The 19,713-nt window shown below is 44.1% G+C and overlaps 1 protein-coding gene and 1 long non-coding RNA gene across 9 annotated transcripts in view; one reads left to right on the top strand and one right to left on the bottom strand.

Moving 5' to 3' along the window:
- Positions 1–17,277, bottom strand: part of IRF2 (interferon regulatory factor 2) — a 37,723-nt gene extending 20,446 nt beyond the window's left edge. The window contains exons 1-4 of one of the 8 annotated variants that reach the window (XM_081020551.1): positions 17,046–17,277; positions 16,438–16,814; positions 8,648–8,783; positions 2,262–2,347 (exon numbers count right to left, since the gene is read on the bottom strand). In XM_081020551.1, coding sequence (XP_080876677.1) covers positions 2,262–2,312 — 51 coding nt within the window. In that variant the 5' untranslated portion in view covers positions 2,313–2,347; positions 8,648–8,783; positions 16,438–16,814; positions 17,046–17,277. Of the gene's footprint in view, positions 1–2,261; positions 2,348–8,647; positions 8,784–16,437; positions 16,815–16,857; positions 16,977–17,045 lie in introns of those variants that run through there. The other 7 variants (XM_081020555.1, XM_081020550.1, XM_081020552.1 and 4 more) reach the window with 7 other exon arrangements.
- Positions 15,209–16,609, top strand: LOC308485171. Its single transcript, XR_013990444.1, has 2 exons — positions 15,209–15,592; positions 16,414–16,609. It is a non-coding gene; the product is annotated as an uncharacterized lncRNA (long non-coding RNA).
- Positions 17,278–19,713: the final 2,436 nt, after the last annotated feature.

Raw genomic sequence — 19,713 nt, 5'->3', positions numbered from 1 at the left:
TTAGTTTCGATTTCTGTCAGCAGCTGGAAAAATGTTATAAGTAGAAACACTGCAGTAACGACATCTATCTATATCCACCCTCCATGATAACATAGTAAGTTTTACCACCTTACGAGCTAGCCTCTAAGTTTTGTAGCCATTTTCACGCCATATGCCCTTACCTTAAAGTACCTGATATCTTCAGGTAGATGGGCAAACTGTAAAACTATGCTAGTGTGTAAGAGTCACAACTGGTAAAAGATATACTAGGCCAGATCAGGCCCTTTAAAGCAAGGATTTGTGGGACTGGCACCACACTTAAAGCCAGTATTGATGGCCAAACCTGGGCCTCCAGCTGTTTTGGGACTACAATTCCCATCACCCCTGACCACTGGTCCTGTTAGCTAGGGATGATGGGAGCTGTAGTCCCAAAACAGCTGGAGGGCCAAGTTTGGCCATCACTGCTTTAAGCTAATTGGCACAGCATACTAGCACATACTTATATCAGGTTCTTGCATTGCAAAAGGGTTCCAAGCCACATGCCTCTATTGCCCCTGTGAACACATTTCCATGGAAAGCGTAACTTCCCGGTAAGAACTCACACCCATGACTGTGGCAGCAAATTCTTCACCATCCCAGTAACAGGAATCGCTGTCAGGGCAGAAGCAGCAGCTTATTCAAAGAAGGATCAGTTTACACAATGCAGTGTTTCTGTATTAATCTGTAGTATCCTCTCTCCCTGAACAGGCAGGTGCTGTTTACAGAAGAGCTCTGCCGCACAAGAGTTTCCTTCACAGGAATCAAATGAAGCAGATAAGTTCTCTGTTCCTCAACCCCAAGCAGGGAAAACCCCACTTCCTCCTGGAGAAGACTTCCATAAGCTACTTTTAAGTGGGCCCCAATGAGCCTTGCCAGACTACAGGGCCGGCCCAGTTTCCTCTGGCTTTGCCTGCGATCATGCTGGATTCGTGAAACCTAATCTGCCCTGCAGAATACGAACAGAAATTCAGCAGCCAGCAAGCCTTTTACCAGTTCTTCTCTTGGGTTCCGTTTCAAGGTTAGAGCTGTTATATCACAAGATCCCCACCCATCCACTTGCTCCTGCTTAATGTTCCCCATTTGATTTTGCCTGGCCAATATCCTAGTTTAGACAGCTGACTCTAGTTGACATGACGAAGGGGCAGGTGTTGGGCCAAAGACCACAGGTGTTGCCAGAAGTCAGGTGAAATAGGAGCTCATAAGCCTCAGTTTCCACTGCTTTCCCTTCACATCTGTGGTACAACTTTCTGCTTAACAGAAAACACTAAATCTACAGCTGTGAAATGTGATTTTCAAAATTAAGCAGCAGCGACAAACTCAGCCTTCCTCTCCAGATTCACAATCATTTCATAAGTCTGGATATTATCTTGTGTGACCAGATAGAATTGCTCAGATGAATCTGTACTCTAATTATAGGATTCAGGGAACTTGGATCTGTTCAGAAGCTGGAGCTATTCCAGGATGTAAAGCAGCACCAGCCCTATTTTAAGGAACACCAAATACAAGGAAGTTCTGGCCGTTGGATGTACGTTGACCACGACTCTCCCTTACATCCAGAATAAAGTGCACAGTTAAAATATATTGTATGGAAATTTGCAATGTTTATCCTAATTGCACACTAAAGATTATGGGTTTCCAGGTTGAGGAAAGTTATGCCAAGATCTGAATATATGCCTTATGAAGCATATTTCCCGCACAATGAGCCACTTGCCTAGGCCCCAGAGCAGGAGAGGGGAACCTTTGACCCTCCAGGTGTCACTGAACTACAACTCCCATCAGCCTTAGCAAGCATGGTCAATGGTGCCCATGGTGGGGCTGTAATTCAGCAACATCTACAGGGCCAATGGTTCCCCACACCTACCCTAGGGCAAGACGCTTCTGGGATCCTCAGATGGTGGTCATCGTGGCCAAAAGTGCCTCATACCTACTTAGGGTGGTACTTTAGTTATGGTCACTCCTAGAATATGATGATCCGGGCACTATTGTAAATTCTATGGTAACCACTAGGTTACCAAAACTGTGCAGAAATGTTAAGTATGTAGTTCAAAATGCAGCCAGTTGTTTAATTATGCAAGTGAGCTGGAGGGGGGGGGGTGTCATACCATCCTTTGCTAAGATGTGTGCTTTGGATCCCAACTCATTTCCTGGTGCAGTTGTTTCATTAACACTGTGATCTTGCAAGCTGTCCTAGCAGCCTAGTCTGTTCAGATTACAGATACAGCAAAGCTGAGCTCTGCACTTACCTGTCTGTCTCCTGCTTTTGTCCTATCTATGTGATACGTCTCACAGGCCATTTAAGGCTAGAAGGGAGAGATGGAGAAAGAAGCATCTGGGGAGACAATAGAAGTTGGATTATGGTCCACCCCATCCCACTTACATGAGAGTGACCAGTGACAAATGTCGCAGGAAGGCAGGCCACCCCCCTGAACACTTATTTTAGCTGCTAGACTACATTTCTCACCACTTAAAAACTTAGCTAGCAAGAGGCATTTAAGCATACTGAGATAACACCCTTGAAACCTTCATTGTCTTAAGACTTGAAAAAACTGCCTATAAATCTTCTGAGTATATTTTATGGCTGGCTGGATGCATGCTTCTGAGATCAGTTGTTCCACACATGGAAAATGCCCAAGTCAGCTACTCTGAAGCACATTTTGACATTTTCCCCAATGTGGCCTTCATCTAACTTGACGCAGCTGGTGAAGATTGGGGGTGGGGGGGTGGGAGGAACGGCAACACCCAAGGAAGAGGTCAAAGTGTGCAGAGAGATAAAATATACAACATTTCATATGTTTTCCTAATTCAGACAAGCCTCCAGAGCGCAATTTCCTCATTAAAAGTGGATCGCTTTTCTTGTTCTGGCACTCGCATTAGTACTACAGAGAAGCTAGGCAGCTGAACGGCACTGTGTTCCTTCATGCGTATGCTCTTGGTGCATAAAATAAATTCTAAGTCAGTGCCTGTGTGCATTGTCAAGGAAAGAGAGACTACATGCACTCATTGATTCCAGGTCTTTCTCCAACCCTTCCTTTCTCATCTGAACAAAAATGAAGAACAGCCTTCTACCACAAACAAAAGAAGACTTCCATCCTACCAAAAAACCTAGCAGATAATAAAGAAGAATTCTACATATGTGAAGACACCCCCCCCAAGCTTCTTCCCATCAAATACTTCTCAAGAATTTCAGAGCTTTGCATGTATGCAATCTTTTCCACCAATGCTAATCCACAATCCTGCAGTGCAGTCACCCCAACTAGCCAGGATCTGCTTAGGTTCAGCGGTGACCAGATCAAAGTTGGAACATGGAATAAAGGTTAGCTGATCTGTTCTAGGCAGATGTGATGTTAAAAGGTAGGCGATATCCTCAGTTATGCTCTGAAATAAGAGATGACCCTTAAAAATCTAGCTCATCTTCAAGATATGCATACACATACACATCCACCTTAGCTTAACCATGTATATTTTGTGACTGTAAATCACCTGTATACTTAAGACATGTTCAATGTACAGGGAACTCCTGATTTGCGCAGGGGTTGTGTTCTGGGTCATCATGCATGGCAGCAGAGCACGCATAAGCCCACCGTGTTATGCCCCCTCCCCCTTTTCCAGCCACTTCCAGGTCGCCAAGAGGCACACATGCGTGGTCACGCATAAACTGGACGTGCATTTATCGGCCACTGCTTGTCTTATAAAAGAAAGGTATGAACTTTGACCCAACTTCCTTAGTAAATTATATGGCTATCATCTGGCGCTTCCTGAATGTGCATTTAAGAAGGCATGGGAGGAAAAAATTAAGACTGGGTGGATGGTTTTAATTTAATTTGAGCCATAGAACCAAGAAAGAAAAACACAATCTTTTTGCCTTCGAAGCCTTCGCAAAAGTGACTCATCATTACTGACTCTGCATAATGCGACCCTAATTTTCCCAGGAAATGTAGCTCCTCAGTTATTTCCATGCTTGTACAGGTTCTACCCAAAAGTTACATGAGAAAAATTTTTGCTATTGGAGAGCCAAGGTAAAACAGTCCAGCCATCGCTGGGCCCAGTGCTTTTTTGTTTTCAGGGGGTACTCAAGGGTACACAGTACTGGCACCTCTCTTTTGTTGTTGTTTAAAAGTGTGGCACTCAGTGCTTTTTTCTGGGGGGACGCAGGGGTACACATACCCCTAAACATTTTGTGAATCTAAGTTTGGCCTCATTGAGGGGCAGTATTTCAATATGAGTAGGAAAATGAGAGTACCCCTAAACATTTTTTTTAGAAAAAAAAGCACTGGTGGCACTTACTGTAACAACTTCACGGGCCCCTGACCGATGAACTTTGTGCCTTCAAAGTGACATGTAAGAAGGATGGGCTAGTCCATAATAAACCACGTCTCTTGTGCATTATTGCCTGACCAGTACAGTCTATGAGGGAGGAGACTAAAAGCAACAGAATGCAAACCAGCAGTTGCCTATCTATCACCTAGACACTGCAGTGGGGAATCTGTGGTCCTCCAGATAGTGTTAGACTGAGCCTCAGTCAGGACGGTGAATGGTAAGGGATGATAAGAGCTGTAGTCAGGAAACATCTGGAGGGCCACACGTTCCGCTCCCTCATCTAACCCCTTTCTTATTGCTTCCAAAGGTAGCAAAAGGAATTTGTACTTGGAAGACATAAATGAACCCACCAAGAATACATCTAACGATGACTGAGAAAGTAGACAATAAGGTCATAGGTAGTTACTAGGAAACTTTAGCTAATCCTTCTCGTGAATGGCAGGCCATATTTCACATGAATTCTGTGACAAGATGCATGAAAGAAATGAGAGCTCCCTAAAACAAACAAATTACATTGCACCTATTACTGCATTTGTTAACTAGGGGTTGTGTCCCTGCTCCCTCTGCTCACCAACCACTCAGCCATTCCCTCATTAACCCCTATGAACTTCCCTTCCCACCTCATGTGACTACAGTGGTACCTCGGGTTACATACGCTTCAGGTTACGGACGATTCAGGTTACAGACTCTACTAACCCAGAAATAGTACCTCGGGTTAAGAACTTTGCTTCAGGATGAAAATAGAAAACGTGCTCCGGCGGCGCAGCGGCAGTGGGAGGCCCCATTAGCTAAAGTGGTGCTTCAAGAACAGTTTCAGGTTAAGAACGGACCTCCGGAACGAATTAAGTTCTTAACCCAAGGTACCACTGTACTAAGATGACTTTTCACCTTCCTAAGCCCATTTCTGAAGCCATGTTTCTCTTTTCTGCAGCCCCACTTGCACCCAAACCAACTCACAGTAACCTTCTGCATCTTCCTCCTCCCACAAACTGCAACTTCTAAGCACCCTGTGTCCCTACATCCTTGCTTTATTCAAACCTCAGCTGTTGTTTAAAACTGCCTCTGTGTTCCTCCATCCCTGGTGCCGCTGTTCTAAAGCACCACTTCCCCCCTCTCAGTGTCTCCCCTTTCTCACTCCCATGCCAAGACCCTGTTGTTGTGCACCCTGACTTCTCTTCTGCTCACTTCCCCAGCCCTGACTTCATGCAAATCCAGGATTGTGATGAGGCACTACAAATCCTTCAATGAAAAGAACTGTGTGATGACAGCCTTATGTTTATATGTATATAGGAGATAAGAGTGTTCCTTTCTTTTATGAACTCCTGGAAGGCCCTGGGGTATTGGGGAAATTTGGAAGCCAAAACTGCACAGAGGAAAAATTGCTGCTTACACTTACAACAGAATTAAATATTAATTCTTGTATTAGAAGTTTATATCACAAAGGATACCTTTAATAGGTATCACTTAAATTATGTGTACTGAAAGCAGGAAGAATTAAAATAAATGGGCCCAATTCTGTAAAAGCACATGATGGTTTTCAGAGATTTATCTGGTAGAATATTCATTTTTTTCAGGAGACTGTCATACTGACTCTCTCACCTTCAACAAACAAAAGCAGTATTCAAGCCAGTCCAAAATTCAAAGCAACGCATTTGAATTTTGCAATTTGCAGTCATGGCAAAAGAGGAAAAAAAACAAAACACTGATACTTTTATTGTTTATGGGCTCTTTTCTGATAGCTGCATGTTACAAAACGATTTGTACTTGGGTTACAGAATGCACTCATATGTCAATTAGGAAAAGTATGCTAATATTTCAAGCACAGCTTCTCCCTTTAGAATACACAGAAGTTGAGGCTAAGAACAAATCGGTTCTTAAAAGACCATTTCATTAACCTCCTTTTAAGTGGTATTATAAAAGGACAGGGAGTATGTTTTCATTTCTGAGTAGAAATCAGAAAAAAGACACCAAATGTTTTAGTGTGGAACGTGCCTGAGCACAAGATTTCAAGTATCTGAGGTACAAGCGTCACAATCACAAGGTGTACTTGCTATTCATAGTAATCTTTGTTTTTGTAAAACTGTTCTTTGTAATCATGAGCAACGTCTATTTGCTCAGTGCAGTAAAGGTATGTGATATTTGATTAAAGAGTTTGTTTTATTACCTGGGCGGGGTTGTTCTAGCTGTTCATAAAAAACCTCTCCTATTTTGTAACCCTCCAGTTCTCAGCATGATTAACCCATGGCTTTGGGGTGCAGACATTCCCACCTACAGATCACCTGTGCCTAGACAGACAACTGGAAATAAAGATGATCTCTTTAGAAAGTGAAGTTCCCCACCCCTATCCCTCTCTTCACCTTTAAGGACTTGGAAATCTCCCAAGCACAAGACTTTCCAAATTGGGCATTTTGACATTTGCTTGTACTTGCTCATTTGTGCTTTGTTTCTGTCACTCAAGCCCTGCTGTAATGTTGAGTTGCAAAGGTGAACACTCTGAACCACATCCCAAAGGATAATGAAAACATTTTTTTGCAATTGCAAATAATAACAACAACAATAACATAATTAGCAGGAGATTACCATTACTTGGCTATTGCAAAAGCAGTGCCTGCCACTGTAGTACTGAACCCCTGGCTGTTTGTGCAAACTTTCTTATGGGTTTTATTTTCTGTTTCCCATGTGTGAATTACTTTTTTGTTGCTGGTTTTAGCTTTACATAAATGAAGCAGCAATACTCGGTCACATGTGCCAGGGGATATGTATGATATTCAGTGCCTTTAACTATTACAGAATGAGGCTATTTCCCCCCCCCCAAAGATCCTCAAAAATTTACACGGCACACCACAAACCAGGTATGGGGAACCTTTTGTCCTCCAGATGTTGAACTACCACCTGCCCCAGCAAGCAAGGCCAAGGATTATGGAAATTGTAGTTTAGGAACATCAGGAAGGCCAAAGGTTTCCCACAACTCCTATAAATGATTTAGTTTGGAGTTCTTGCACACATATATAACTTATAGTCAATGTGCAATGTATTAATGTACCAGAGAGCTATGGCTTAATTTCTGTTGGAGCATGATTATACAGCTTCATCTACCAGTGCATCTGCCTGTAACACCAGGGTAATAGCCCCACAGTGTTTATACTAGTTACACATGATAACATAAGAACATAAGAGCCTGCTGGATCAGAGCATCTCCATCTGGCTGGCATGCATGGCTGTCACCAAGTCAGCTGGCACATGGAGTTATACTAGAGTAGGCTGCTTGCGATTACAGACTGGTGATTTTAAGTATTACAATGGAGAACTTAACTGCACAACTGTCACACATATGGCAGGGAAAAGGGAAAAGTTCAGTCTCATACATTACAAAATTAATCCTTTTTGCAACCTGCCAAGGGGGATTTTGCCTGACAAGATGTGCTGGACTTCCCCATGACTAAGCAGCTTCTCTATGAATGCAGCTTGTTCTACTGTTACAAACATTTGATGTTTGGGTTTCATCAGTGGAGATTTCTGCATGGGCTGACTGTGGGAATCAGGAGCTATGCTACAGTGTCACTTGGTGTTGAGTAGGCGTGTGACTGGTAGCCACACACTCTTTGAGATCTGTTGCCCTTAGACATATTACCCACCCTTCTGAGTACTGTTAATCACAAATGTAGCATTCTGAGAAGGCAGAATGCCTTGCAATCTTCATTTCTTTAAAATGCCAATTCAACTTTATGAGACACACGAGTCGTAACACCAACCCAATGGGTGAGAAAACAAAACAAAAGGAACTACTTGCTCCCCATTGTGATCTTAGAACCATACAAACATGTGAGTAAAACAATTTTTTAAACTAGGGGTGGCAAGCCCTGGAAAAGCTTCCCCGTGCAATTCTTTCTGCCCCACCAGGAAGCCACCAATTTTAGAACTGGCAGTAGAAAAAAGTAAAGTACAGCAGACATAGTGCAGGGTCTTTTTCTATTTCCCCCCCTTTATTTATTAAACTTGTATACTGCCCTTCACCCGTAGATTTCAGGGCAATTCTTTACCTAGCTCAGCACTCTGATGAGGATGCCAATTGCTCCCGTATTTGATACACAGATATTTGTGGAGGGGCTGTGTGTCCTATGTATGTGTAGACATGTCATAAATTTGGAAGTAGAATAAACTAACAGTGTTTCTCAAAATCCCTGCCGCCGCCTCCACCTTCAAATATTACTTGAAAAATTACTGGGGTCTCAGTGGACCACTTAGGAAACTTTTTTCCCTTCTAAAAATCAAAGCACATGCCTAATTTAGATTTTAGTAACCACACCCTTACCTTTCTTATGCGATGTGTCTGCTTCTTATGGATGTGTCTGCTTTTGTGAGCAAAGCTCTGTGAAGTCACTCAGTCGTCTCACTTTCAAGTTTGGTCACTGGAGTCATCGCTGTCACTGTCTTCATTATCTTTAGTACTGTTTATTTTAAGAGTTTTATAGGTTGGACATTTAATTTTTTTAAAAAATTGCTGTTTATTTATATTATCAGTATATGTGTACGGAATTGTTTTGTTTTAGAGCCCTTGGCTTTTTGTTGATTTAAGAATTTTTGGCTGCTTATTTTTATAAACCACTTTTGGATATTTTATACAGTATAAAGAAAGTGGTCCATACATGATTAAATAAACTTCTTGGATTTCTTTCAACATTCTGTTTTCAACCACCAATCAATTATTTATGGTCGATGACTATCCTGCCTACTGCTCTGACAACTAGGCCTCATTTGTACTATGTGCTTAAGGCAGTCATCGGCATCTCTCTGCCTCGAGAGACAATGGAGTGTGCCTCTGAGGGTGAAGTCAAACTGCTGCACTGGCAGCACCCAAATGACATTCCTGGGGCGCAAGCCTGGGCAGTGTGTATGGAGGTCCTGGGCTACCCAGACAAGAAGACCTCCTCTCGGCCTCAGAGCAATACATTAGACACCAGCTTAGCTGCAGGAGTTTCCTCATCTGCACTATATGTTTAAGATGACATCATACCACTTTTAACAGTCATGGCTTTCCCCAAAGAACTGCAATTTGTTAAGGTTGCTGAGAGTTGTTAGGAACCCCCTATTCCTGTCACAGAGCTACAATTCTCAGAGTTCCCTGGGAAGAGAGACTGACTGCTAAACCACATTGGGTTTACTTCCTTGAGGGGAATGGGGGTCTCGTCATAACTCTCAGCACTCTTAATAAAGATTTTTTGGGGTGGAAGCCATGACTGTTTAAAGTGGTATCATACAGCTTTAAATGTATAGTGCAGATGGGACCCTAGTCTAGACCACTATTTCAGAAAATACTTAGAGGGAAATTAGTAGACTGCACCAGTATCTTACTATTTTATATATCATATATATATATATATATATATATATATATATATATATACATATATATATATACACACACTATAAATATATATTATATATAGATATATATAGATATATATATACTATATATCTTACTATTGCAATTTCATTGTCCTGCATGGGACAATGACAATAAAGATCTATCTATCTATCTATCTATCTATCTATCTATGAAAATCACAGCTCCTAGGCCAGAATCTTGTTAGCCTATTTGATAATCCAGCCCTGGTTCAAAAGGCCTCCATGATCATAAAAAATAAAACACAGGCACAGCCAAGAACAGATATTCTTGACTGTACAACATTTTCGCAGACCACAGAACAGAGTTCACAGACCACAGTTTGAGCATCTATCTCTGTACAGTGGTGCCTCGCAAGACGAAAAGAATCCGTTCCGCGAGTCTCTTCGTCTTGCGGTTTTTTCGTCTTGCGAAGCAAGCCCATTAGCGGTTTAGCACTATTAGCGGCTTAGCGGGCTTAGTGGATCAGCTGATAAGCGGCTTAGTGGCTTAACGGATCAGCTGATAAGCGGCTTAGCGGCTTGGGAAAAGGGGGGGGGAGGGAAAAAACCCCGCAGGAACTCGCAAGACATTTTCGTCTTGCGAAGCAAGCCCATAGGAAATTCGTTTTGCGAAGCACCTCCAAAACGGAAAACCGTTTCGTCTAGCGGGTTTTCCGTCTTGCGAGGCATTCGTCTTGCGGGGCACCACTGTATCTTTTTTTTTTTTTTTACTTCATAATCTGAGATATCTTTGCAAAGAAAAAGGTCAGTATGCAAATAATTGTACAAATAGTATTCTGTAGTCTGGCTGGGGACAGGCTTTGAACTTGCAGACTTCTTTTACATAAGTGGCGCATTTCATATGGCTACTCTTAAAATGTAGGAGGGGGGGACTTTCCAAAGTAGTTTGTGACATGGCATGGAAATCTAACGTTGATACAAAAACACAAGTTTGTTTTTCTAAACCCACTGGCCATGTACAAAACCCTGGACACGCCACAATTATCTTTTCAGCCGCCCAGCCTATCAGTTTCCCCTTTGCACAGAGATCACACATTCAGAATTGTATTGGCAGCCCTGTACCTCCTCCCCATTCATAAGCAGCATGGCAAAAGTGCCCTTAAACAGAAAACAAAACTCATAAGCAGCATTCAGCATTACAGCAGTAGGCAGTGTTTTAACAAATCATTGATGCTAAGAGTACCTTACTGTAAAGAACATCATGTTGAGAGCACATTTTGTTCTTGTTTAACACTGGAAGAATGACTCATGCTTATGAAGTAACAAACTCAGGCTGTGCTCCGAAAGGCACTTGTGCCAGTAAAGCAGAGCAGGCATCAATGCAGTTTGGAAGCTGCAATAGTTTCTAAAACTCCAGCCCAGCAGGCTAATAATGCACAATATGCCCCAACAAGAGAAGTATTTCTGGATGGAATGAGGCTTCTGCAGCTGGAGACTTTTGAGAATCCCTGCTCTTCTGGGTAAACCCATTGTGACTAGAATCAAGACCCTCTATGGGTGGCAATCTTATGCACATCTACTTGAGAATAAATGCTGCTAAATTAAACAAGTCCCTTCTCTGTCTACACCAGGGGTAGACAAACTAAGGCCCAGGGGCCGGATCTGGCCCAATCGTCTTCTCAATCCGGCCCGCGGATGGTCCGGGAATCAGCGTGTTTTTACATGAGTAGAATGTGTCCTTTTATTTAAAATGCATCTCTGGATTATTTGTGGGACATATGACTTCGTTCACCCCCCCCCCATACAGTCTGGCCCCTCACAAGGTCTGAGGGACAGTGGACTGGCCCCCTGCTGCAAAAGTTTGCTGACCCCTGGTCTACATGCAATGAACACAAAGCCGTTTCTAAAATCTGACCATAGTTCTACACGCAAGTGAAAACAACAGCCATAGTTTTTAATCTATATCCAACTCCACACTACTTTGTGGCACAAATGATCCAAGTTTTCGAAGGGTGTCACGCAACACCCTTATGTCCTAAAGGGAACTCTCAATTTGGTGTGACTTTCAGATGCAGGTGTATCCTTCTGATTCTCCCTCACCGTAAAAGCAGGGGTGACTAACCTGTGGCTCTCCAGATGTTGCTCTCCATCATCCCTGACCATTAATGGGCCATGCTGGGTGAGGCTGATGGGAATTGGTTGGGAGTCCAACAACATCTGGAGGGCTGCAGGTTCCCCACTACTGCTTCCGAAAGTAGCAAATTACCTGAGATGTGACTATATGATCTATCTCCAGGAAGGAAGGGGTTTTTAACCAGGTGGCCAAAGAGATTGCATGTTAAAATAACATGCTTCTTTCTCCCCACAGAGCAGTGTCTGGTGGCACCTGATAAGGGGTCTACACATTTTTGCTGGCTTTGGTAGCTGTCTACCAACTGTACTGTTTTTAATGGTGTTTTGTGTTTTATTGTACAGTACACCACACTGATATTTTACGAGATGGCAGCTAGAGCTGAGCAATGTCTAGTTTTCAACAAATTAATCAGGACTATTATTAAATTGAGATGGGATGGGGAGACACAATACATCCCTAAGTAATGCTCTTGAACATAGCCCATGGCGTTATTTTAAAATGGCCATTCTTCAGTACAAGCACAATTTCTGCCCCAAGAAATGTTGCGCCATTACCGGCGTCAGTGCTACAATATAGGAAGTGTAATTAACTGAAACTTGTCCCAGTGTCCACATTTATTTTGAGAATGTGGGAAGAGCCCTGTCCGACCAGGCCAAAGAGCCATCAGGTCCAGCATTCTCTTCCCCCAGTGGCCATCCAGACACCTACAAGAAAGCCACAGCAGAACAGTATTACTGCACTGTTCTGAACAGCACCTGGGGCACCCTGACTGATACAGGTGGTAATGTATAGTAATCATGACTGGGAGCTATCAATATGCCTTATCTTCCATGAACTTGCCCAATCCCGCTTTAAAGCTATCTATGGCAGTGATCATCATGATATCTTGCGGTAGCGAATGTTTGCTCTGACTCTCCTACTATTCAGCATCACTGGATGACCTGGGTTTATTTTATAAACCTCTATCATGTCCACTGTTACTCATCTTTTTTTCAAAACCAGAAAGAACCAAGCATTGTAAGCTTTCCTTAAGAGGGGAGTTCTGCTCTGCTTCCATGGTTGGAGGCAGTATGCTTCTGAATACAGTGGCACCTCTGGATGCCCCATTCGCATCCTGAAGCGAATGCAAGATGCAACTGCACATCTGGTTTCGCCACTTCCGTGCATGCGCATGACGTCATTTTGAGCGTCTGCGCATGTGCGAGCGGCAAAACCTGGAAGTAATGTGTTCCGTTACTTCCAGGTCGCCGCAGAGCGCAACCCAGAAATATTTAAGCTGAAGCGTATTCATCCCAAGGTATGACTGTACCATTTGCTGGAAAATACAGGAGGGGAGAGTGCTCTTGAGCTCAGGTTCTGCTTGCGGGGTTCCCATAGTCAACTTGTTGGCCATAGTGAGAACAGGATGCTAGCCTAGATGTTCTTAGGAGTTGCTCCAGCCCCTTGATTGTTTTTGACTGCCCTTTTCTGGCTCAATATTGTGAGGTGAGATCAGAACTGCGGACAGTATGCTAAGTTTGGTCACACCAAAAGTCTGTAAATAGGCACTATAATATTGACAGTTCTATTTTCAAACAATTTCCAAAAAAGGAATTTGCCTTCTCCTCCAAAGCTGCAACACACGGCATCAACATTTTCACCAACCTATGCATCACTGCTAGTTCACATTCAATCAGTGTATATGTGCAGTTTTTTTTACTCCAGTAAATTATCACTTCATACTAAACTGCATTTGCCATTTTAATACCCATTCCCCAGTTTGGTGAGATCCTTTCTGGGTTCCTCACAATTGCTTTTTGTCTTTTAATCCCCTGAATAATTTGAAGTCTTTAGCAAACTTGGCTACCTCACTACTCACCCTACCTCTAGTTAATTTGTGAACAAGTTAAAAAGTACTTGTCCCAAGACTTTGGCTATGTTTATATTTGCATACTAACTGAGCTGGTATGAATATCTGAATCTTAAATGTTAATGATAGGCCCTTTTCCTATGTGATCACTGGGATCCAAGAGAACCAGACTGAGATTTTCAAAAATGGTATTATTTCCTCAAATTAGGATTTCTAGACAGCCCGATGCAAAGTATGCCACTCTTTTGAAGGGAATTTGCTACAATTTAGGGATAGGGAAAATCAAACTTGGACCAAAACAAAGACTTAGAACACCAAAAATCCCCATGTTCCAAATAACCTTTAGACCAGGACTTCCTTACACTCAGTAAAAGTCAGTTGCACTTAAGTCCATTTGAAATTAATGGGGCTTAAGTTTGCTGTTTAAAAACTTGTTTCATTTATTTCAATGAGTGACTCTCACTGGAATTGAGTTGTTGTGTTCCTTACAATAATAATAATTTATTATTTCTACCCCGCCCATTTGACTGCATTGCCCCAACCACTTTGGGTGGTTTCCAGCATATATAGAAACATAATAAAACATTAAGCCTTAAAAAGCTTCCCTATACAGGGCTGCCTTCAGGTGTCTTCAGAAGGTTATATAGTTACTCATCTACTTGACATCTGATGGGAGGGCATTCCAAAGGTGGGTGGGTGACACTACTGAGAAGCCCCCTCTTCTTACTTCTCACATAGCCTAGTCTTCATGCTGAGCAATTTTTGCAGACAACGTACATTTTTATGTCACAGGCATACAACATTGCAACATTCATAGCCAATATACTTTTATGCCCCTCACTTCAATGGCTCTTTTGTATTCAGTGTCATGATTCAGTGGAAAGTGGAAATGCAGGTTTACAGACTATCAAATTTTAATTCATGTAAAATTCTAATGGCTTCCTGAAGTGTGGAAACCACTGCTGACTTCTAGCTGTCTCCTTAGAGACAGTCACATACAAGACATGCACAGAACTCTGTGCACACTGGGTTTTCACAAAAGACCTACTCTGCACTGTGTATGCCTGCTGCCTCTGCACATGAAAATTAACGGCTAAATCCCAGTGAGCAAAGGGGCTGCCATGCCACAATCTAAGGTTGTTAGAACAAATCCTTTAAAAGTGGCAAAGCATAAACTGGGGTGGTAATGATTTTAGATTAATTAAACCAGAGTAAAATCAAGCATGTGGCACCATGAATTTGCTAACTAGAGCTTCTGTTCTAAGGTACACTTTCCTAAGTAAGGTAAAGGTAAAGGGACCCCTGACCATTAGGTCCAGTCGTGACCGACTCTGGGGTTGCGGAGCTAATCTCGCTTTATTGGCCGAGGGAGCCGGCATACAGCTTCTGGGTCATGTGGCCAGCATGACTAAGCTGCTTCTGGCGAACCAGAGCAGCGCATGGAAACGCCGTTTACCTTCCCGCAGGAGCGGTACCTACTTATCTGCTTGCACTTTGACGTGCTTTCGAACTGCTAGGTGGGCAGGAGCAGGGACTGAGCAACGGGAGCTCACCCCGTCGCGAGGATTCGAACCGCTGACCTTCTAATCGGCAAGCCCTACACTCTGTGGTTTAACCCACAGTGCCACCCGCGTCCCCAAGTGCATTTACCTAAACACAATGACCAACAAAGGCGGCCATCATAGGCAGCTGTGACACTCTAGAACAGCCTTTCTCAACCTTGTGTCGTCAGATATTCCTGAACTCCAACTCCCATCATCCCTGACCACTGGCAATGCTGGCTGGGGGGGCTGATGGCAGTTGCCGTTTAGCAGCACCTAGAGGCCCACAGATTCCCCAAACCCTGCCCTAGAATATTAACCATCCCTTGGCAAAAAACAAAAAACGTCGGGTTCCAACCTATTCGGCCTGATTTCAACCAAAAACGGGTAAGGCTAGCGCGCGAAAGGGGGTATATCTGGTAGCCCTTGCACCAGATAAGCCGAGCTTCCTGGAACAAAATGCACCTAGTCTCGCCTTTCTCCTCCCACGCCTCGAGCCGCAGAAGTATCCAGTGCCGCCTTCTATTGCCTCGAAGCCGGCTCCCCATTGGCCAAGCGGAGCAGACGCGTCACGGCTTGACCCGGCCGCTGAGGCGGAGGAGAAAAGGAAGTGGCCGAGCCAGGCTTGTGTAACCAACAACCTACTTCGCGGGGGGGGGGGTCACGCTTGTATTTGGGGGAGGCGGGGGCTGCCCCCCCCCGCCGCCGCTGGCAGAGTGGCACCTCCAGGTGTGTCTCCCCCCCCCCCCAGCGCCAGTTGCTAGTTAAGGGCGGGAAGTGGCCATTTCCTTCCTTTCTTTCCGGCTCCATCCCAAGGCCGCCTCCCTGCCTGGTTCTTCCTCTTACATACAGCCTCTCGGGGAGGGGCAGGGGAGAGTGGAGATGGCAGCCGCAAGGCCTCTGCGGGGAAAGGCAAAAAAAGAGCACACGGCGCCCTTCGGTACCAAGCACACGTTACGAAACCACCCAGCCCAATTCCCCCCTCCCCGACCTCATTTCACAGCACCGAGAGGGAAAGGAACAGCATATAGGAAGTGGCAGCCGCAGGGCCCCGGGAACCGCCCGGCTCTCCTCTCTCGGCAAAGCGATTTCTACCAGAACGGGCCTTGCCCCGCCATGGCTGGGTTCAAAGTCCCCGAGGTGGGAAGAGAAATCCTTCCCCCGCCCAGCCCCCGGTTTTATGCACCGCTCCCCTTCGTGTATTGCAGGGTTGGGGGCCCTCGCTCGCTCACCTAGCTTCCACGCCCGCGAAGAGGCTGGTCAGCTGCCAGAAATAATATCCGCATGGCCAACGTATCCCGGGATCGAAAACAACAAGTGTCCACCAGCTCAGCAGCTCCATTAGCTTCTCTCGTCAACCTCCGCGGGAGTGAAAATAAAAGTTGCTTCCTCCGCGTCCCCCAAGCAAGGTGCTCCTGGGCTCGGTTCAGATTCTGTGCTCCTAAATCCAGATTATTTTCTCCCTTCCGCCCCGTCGCAATCGCTCCTCGCCTTTGTTTCTGCCGCTGCTATTTCTCGCCATCCGGCAACCCCCTAAGCAAACCGCCTGTTTCAGAGCCCCACAACCAGCGAGAGAAACGCGTCCTTCCAGCCGATCCCTTCCCAGCCTCTGCAAATCCAAAAGTGAAATTAAAAGCCCTGCATTCTCTTACCAGTAGCTGCACCTAAAATCATATGACCCGCAACGGCGCTGGCCTTTTATTTTTGTTTTCAATCGAGATCAATAGCAACATTTCTGCAAGCAAGCGTCTCAATCATGTGGAGGGCGGGGAGAGAAACGCCTAATCTGCAAAGGATTAATATTTGGGTTTTGGTTTTTGTTTAGAAAAAAATGCCTTACCAATAAGTTTGTTTCGCGTTATTTATGGCAGTTCCCTTCAAGGTTATCGCGGTTGCCAAGAGACGCAAAATGGAAAGGAAAACAGGCGGCTGCATAAATCGCGGGAGCAAAACTAAAAGTTATTCCCTCCTCCTCTGCTTTTGGCGGAGATCAGCCCAGATCGAAAGCAAAACAAGGGGAGGAAGCCGCGAGGAGCTGAGTCTTGGAAATCCCCCCCTCCCTTCCTCCTCCTCCTGCTCCTCTTCCAGGCCTGTTTGTGCAGAGAGCGAGAGAAGGGGAGGTGGGGGCTGGAAGGAGAGAAAGGGGTGCGGAAGTTTGCCGCAGCCGTTCATTGGCAGGCTCCGCTGCTTTCATCAGTTCTCAGAAAAGTCGATTTCATTTTCACTTCCCTCCAGCAACAGCGACATCAGCCCACGGCGAGCGGGTGGAAAGTGGCTGGTGGGGGAGGGGGGAGGCGGAAATAGAGGTTTCGGTTCCTCGGTAAGGGAAACCAGGGCTTACAAGCAGCCACTGCTTCCCCTCCCCTCCTCCTCGTCTTCGCCTCCTTTTTCTGTGGTCGGATGCTGTATCCTGGGGACGGAATGGCGCCCGAGCATCTTCCAGAGCCTTGTGCGAAGAGACCCAGGGGGACGGAGAGATGCTGGATCCGACCTTGAGCGTTGCACGCCGTGTGTGTGCGCGTGCGTGCGTGTGGAACCGGCGGCCTCTGGCAGATCCGGGAGATTTGGCTTGTTTTGTTGCTAAAAAAAAAGAGCCAAGTTTCTAGCTGTCATTGTGAAACAAACAGTAACAGCCTAAGAGGCAGTGGCTGCTTATCTCAGCGAGGATTTGAGAAGTCAGGGCATACAGTGCCATGCCACATGTTTCATTTTCTTTTCTTTCTTCTGAATTTTTATTTATAATGAGGTTGGGGAAATAACCAGGGGGATTGTTTTTTTTAAGCAGCCAACCACTGTGAAACTCCTCCTTTTTCGAAAAGTCATTTCCTGTATAGTATGTGCTGTTGTTGAAAAAATCACAGGTCCAAATCCTTCTCTTGGGTGTAGAATTAGCTGCATGGTCCTGTTTAGGGAAGCTTTTAATGTTTGATGTATTACAGTATTTTAATATTTTTTTGGAAGTCGCCCAGAGTGGCTGGGGAAGCCCAGCCAGATGGTCGGGGTATAAATAATAAATTATTATTATTATTATTATTGTTATTGTTATTATTATTATTATTATTATTATTATTTGGTTCCAGGCCCATGCCTTGTGTTTCTTTTGGTGGTGGTATCCTGCCTATGGAATGCAATACCCAGGGAGGCTTGCCTAGTATCTACTTTCTCGTCATTTTGATTCCTGGCAAAGAGCCATCTATTTTCCATGGCTTTTAAACATTTATTGAGTCTTTAATCCTCTTTTATTGATTATTGAGGGCATTATTATTTTTACCACTTCATTGCTGTCATATTCCTTTTCATGGTTACTTATTAATACATAAATTCATAAATAACAATAATAACCTGCCCTGAAAATATTTATTGAAAGCCTGTGGAAAAAAGTGAAACAAACAAACATGTCTCAATATGGCTTAAAAGAATTAGAGAAATTATCTAACCAACTTAATTATTAAATTAGTCTTCCTCGCCTACAAAACTTAAAACGTGTCTTTCAAAAGACTGGTGTCAGTCATAGAATAAAGCAGATACATCTCCCAAGTCAGCAGAACTTCCTGGCTGATGGTTTTTTGTTTGTTTTGTAGCCCACTCCTTTTCTGAGATGATTCAATGACATCGTGTATGATTTCTGGCAAAGATGAACTGGAATTCAGACATTAATGACTCATTAAGCTCATTGCCTCTGTCTTCGCTTCTTCTTTTTCAGATGTCACTTGTAACTTCCACCTTTTAATCTTTGTTAAAAACGCATACCAAAAGCAAAACTTTGTCTCACACACCAGAGAAAAGAAAAGTTATGGCAACCAGCATTGCAGCCTTTAAAGGTGGGGGGATATTGCTAGACAAATACCAAAGTTAATTCCAGTCCACCTGTTGCCATAATTCCCTTTTACATATACACATTGACACATATATTCCACTTTGAATTTATCAAGTTAGCTGAATTTAATAGAGGTGTTTGGAGTCATAGCTCAGTGGTGGAGTATCTCTAGGTACAGCTGGAAAATATCCTGCCTGAAATCTGGGAGAGGTGCTGCTGGTCAGTATTGCTAAATAGTACTGAGCTAGAAAGACCAATGGGCCTGACTCAGCATAAGACATCTTCCTGTGTTCCTAAATAAAGGGAAATTAGGGAACTAACCAGCTTTGGTTCATTTAGGGTGCCAGCTGAAGACACTTTTCCTGCCAGGCCCGATAGATGCTTGGCTATGTACTGAGTGATATACTAAATAGATGGAGATGGCTATATTTCAAATAATGTTATAGTTCTTATTGTTTATTGGGTTTTACATTACAGTGTCATGCCCTCTGATCATGTGTGATGAAGCGAGAGGGAATGCAAAATCCGTAAGTTAGAAATACACATTCAAAACAAACAACAAAACATGCAACTCACAGTTCAAAAACAACCTCTCCTGGATCTGAAGGTAAGAAGTAAAGCTGTGTGGTACCAGCATACCGATGACACTGCAGCCCAAACCTCCAACTTCTGCCAGTGGTTTCATGTAGCT

This window comes from Podarcis pityusensis (assembly GCF_964106645.2).
Source record: "Podarcis pityusensis genome assembly, chromosome: 9".
NCBI classification, from domain to species: domain Eukaryota; kingdom Metazoa; phylum Chordata; class Lepidosauria; order Squamata; family Lacertidae; genus Podarcis; species Podarcis pityusensis.
Note: the sequence above shows the minus strand (reverse complement) of the source record. Positions and strands in the feature narration are given on the sequence as shown.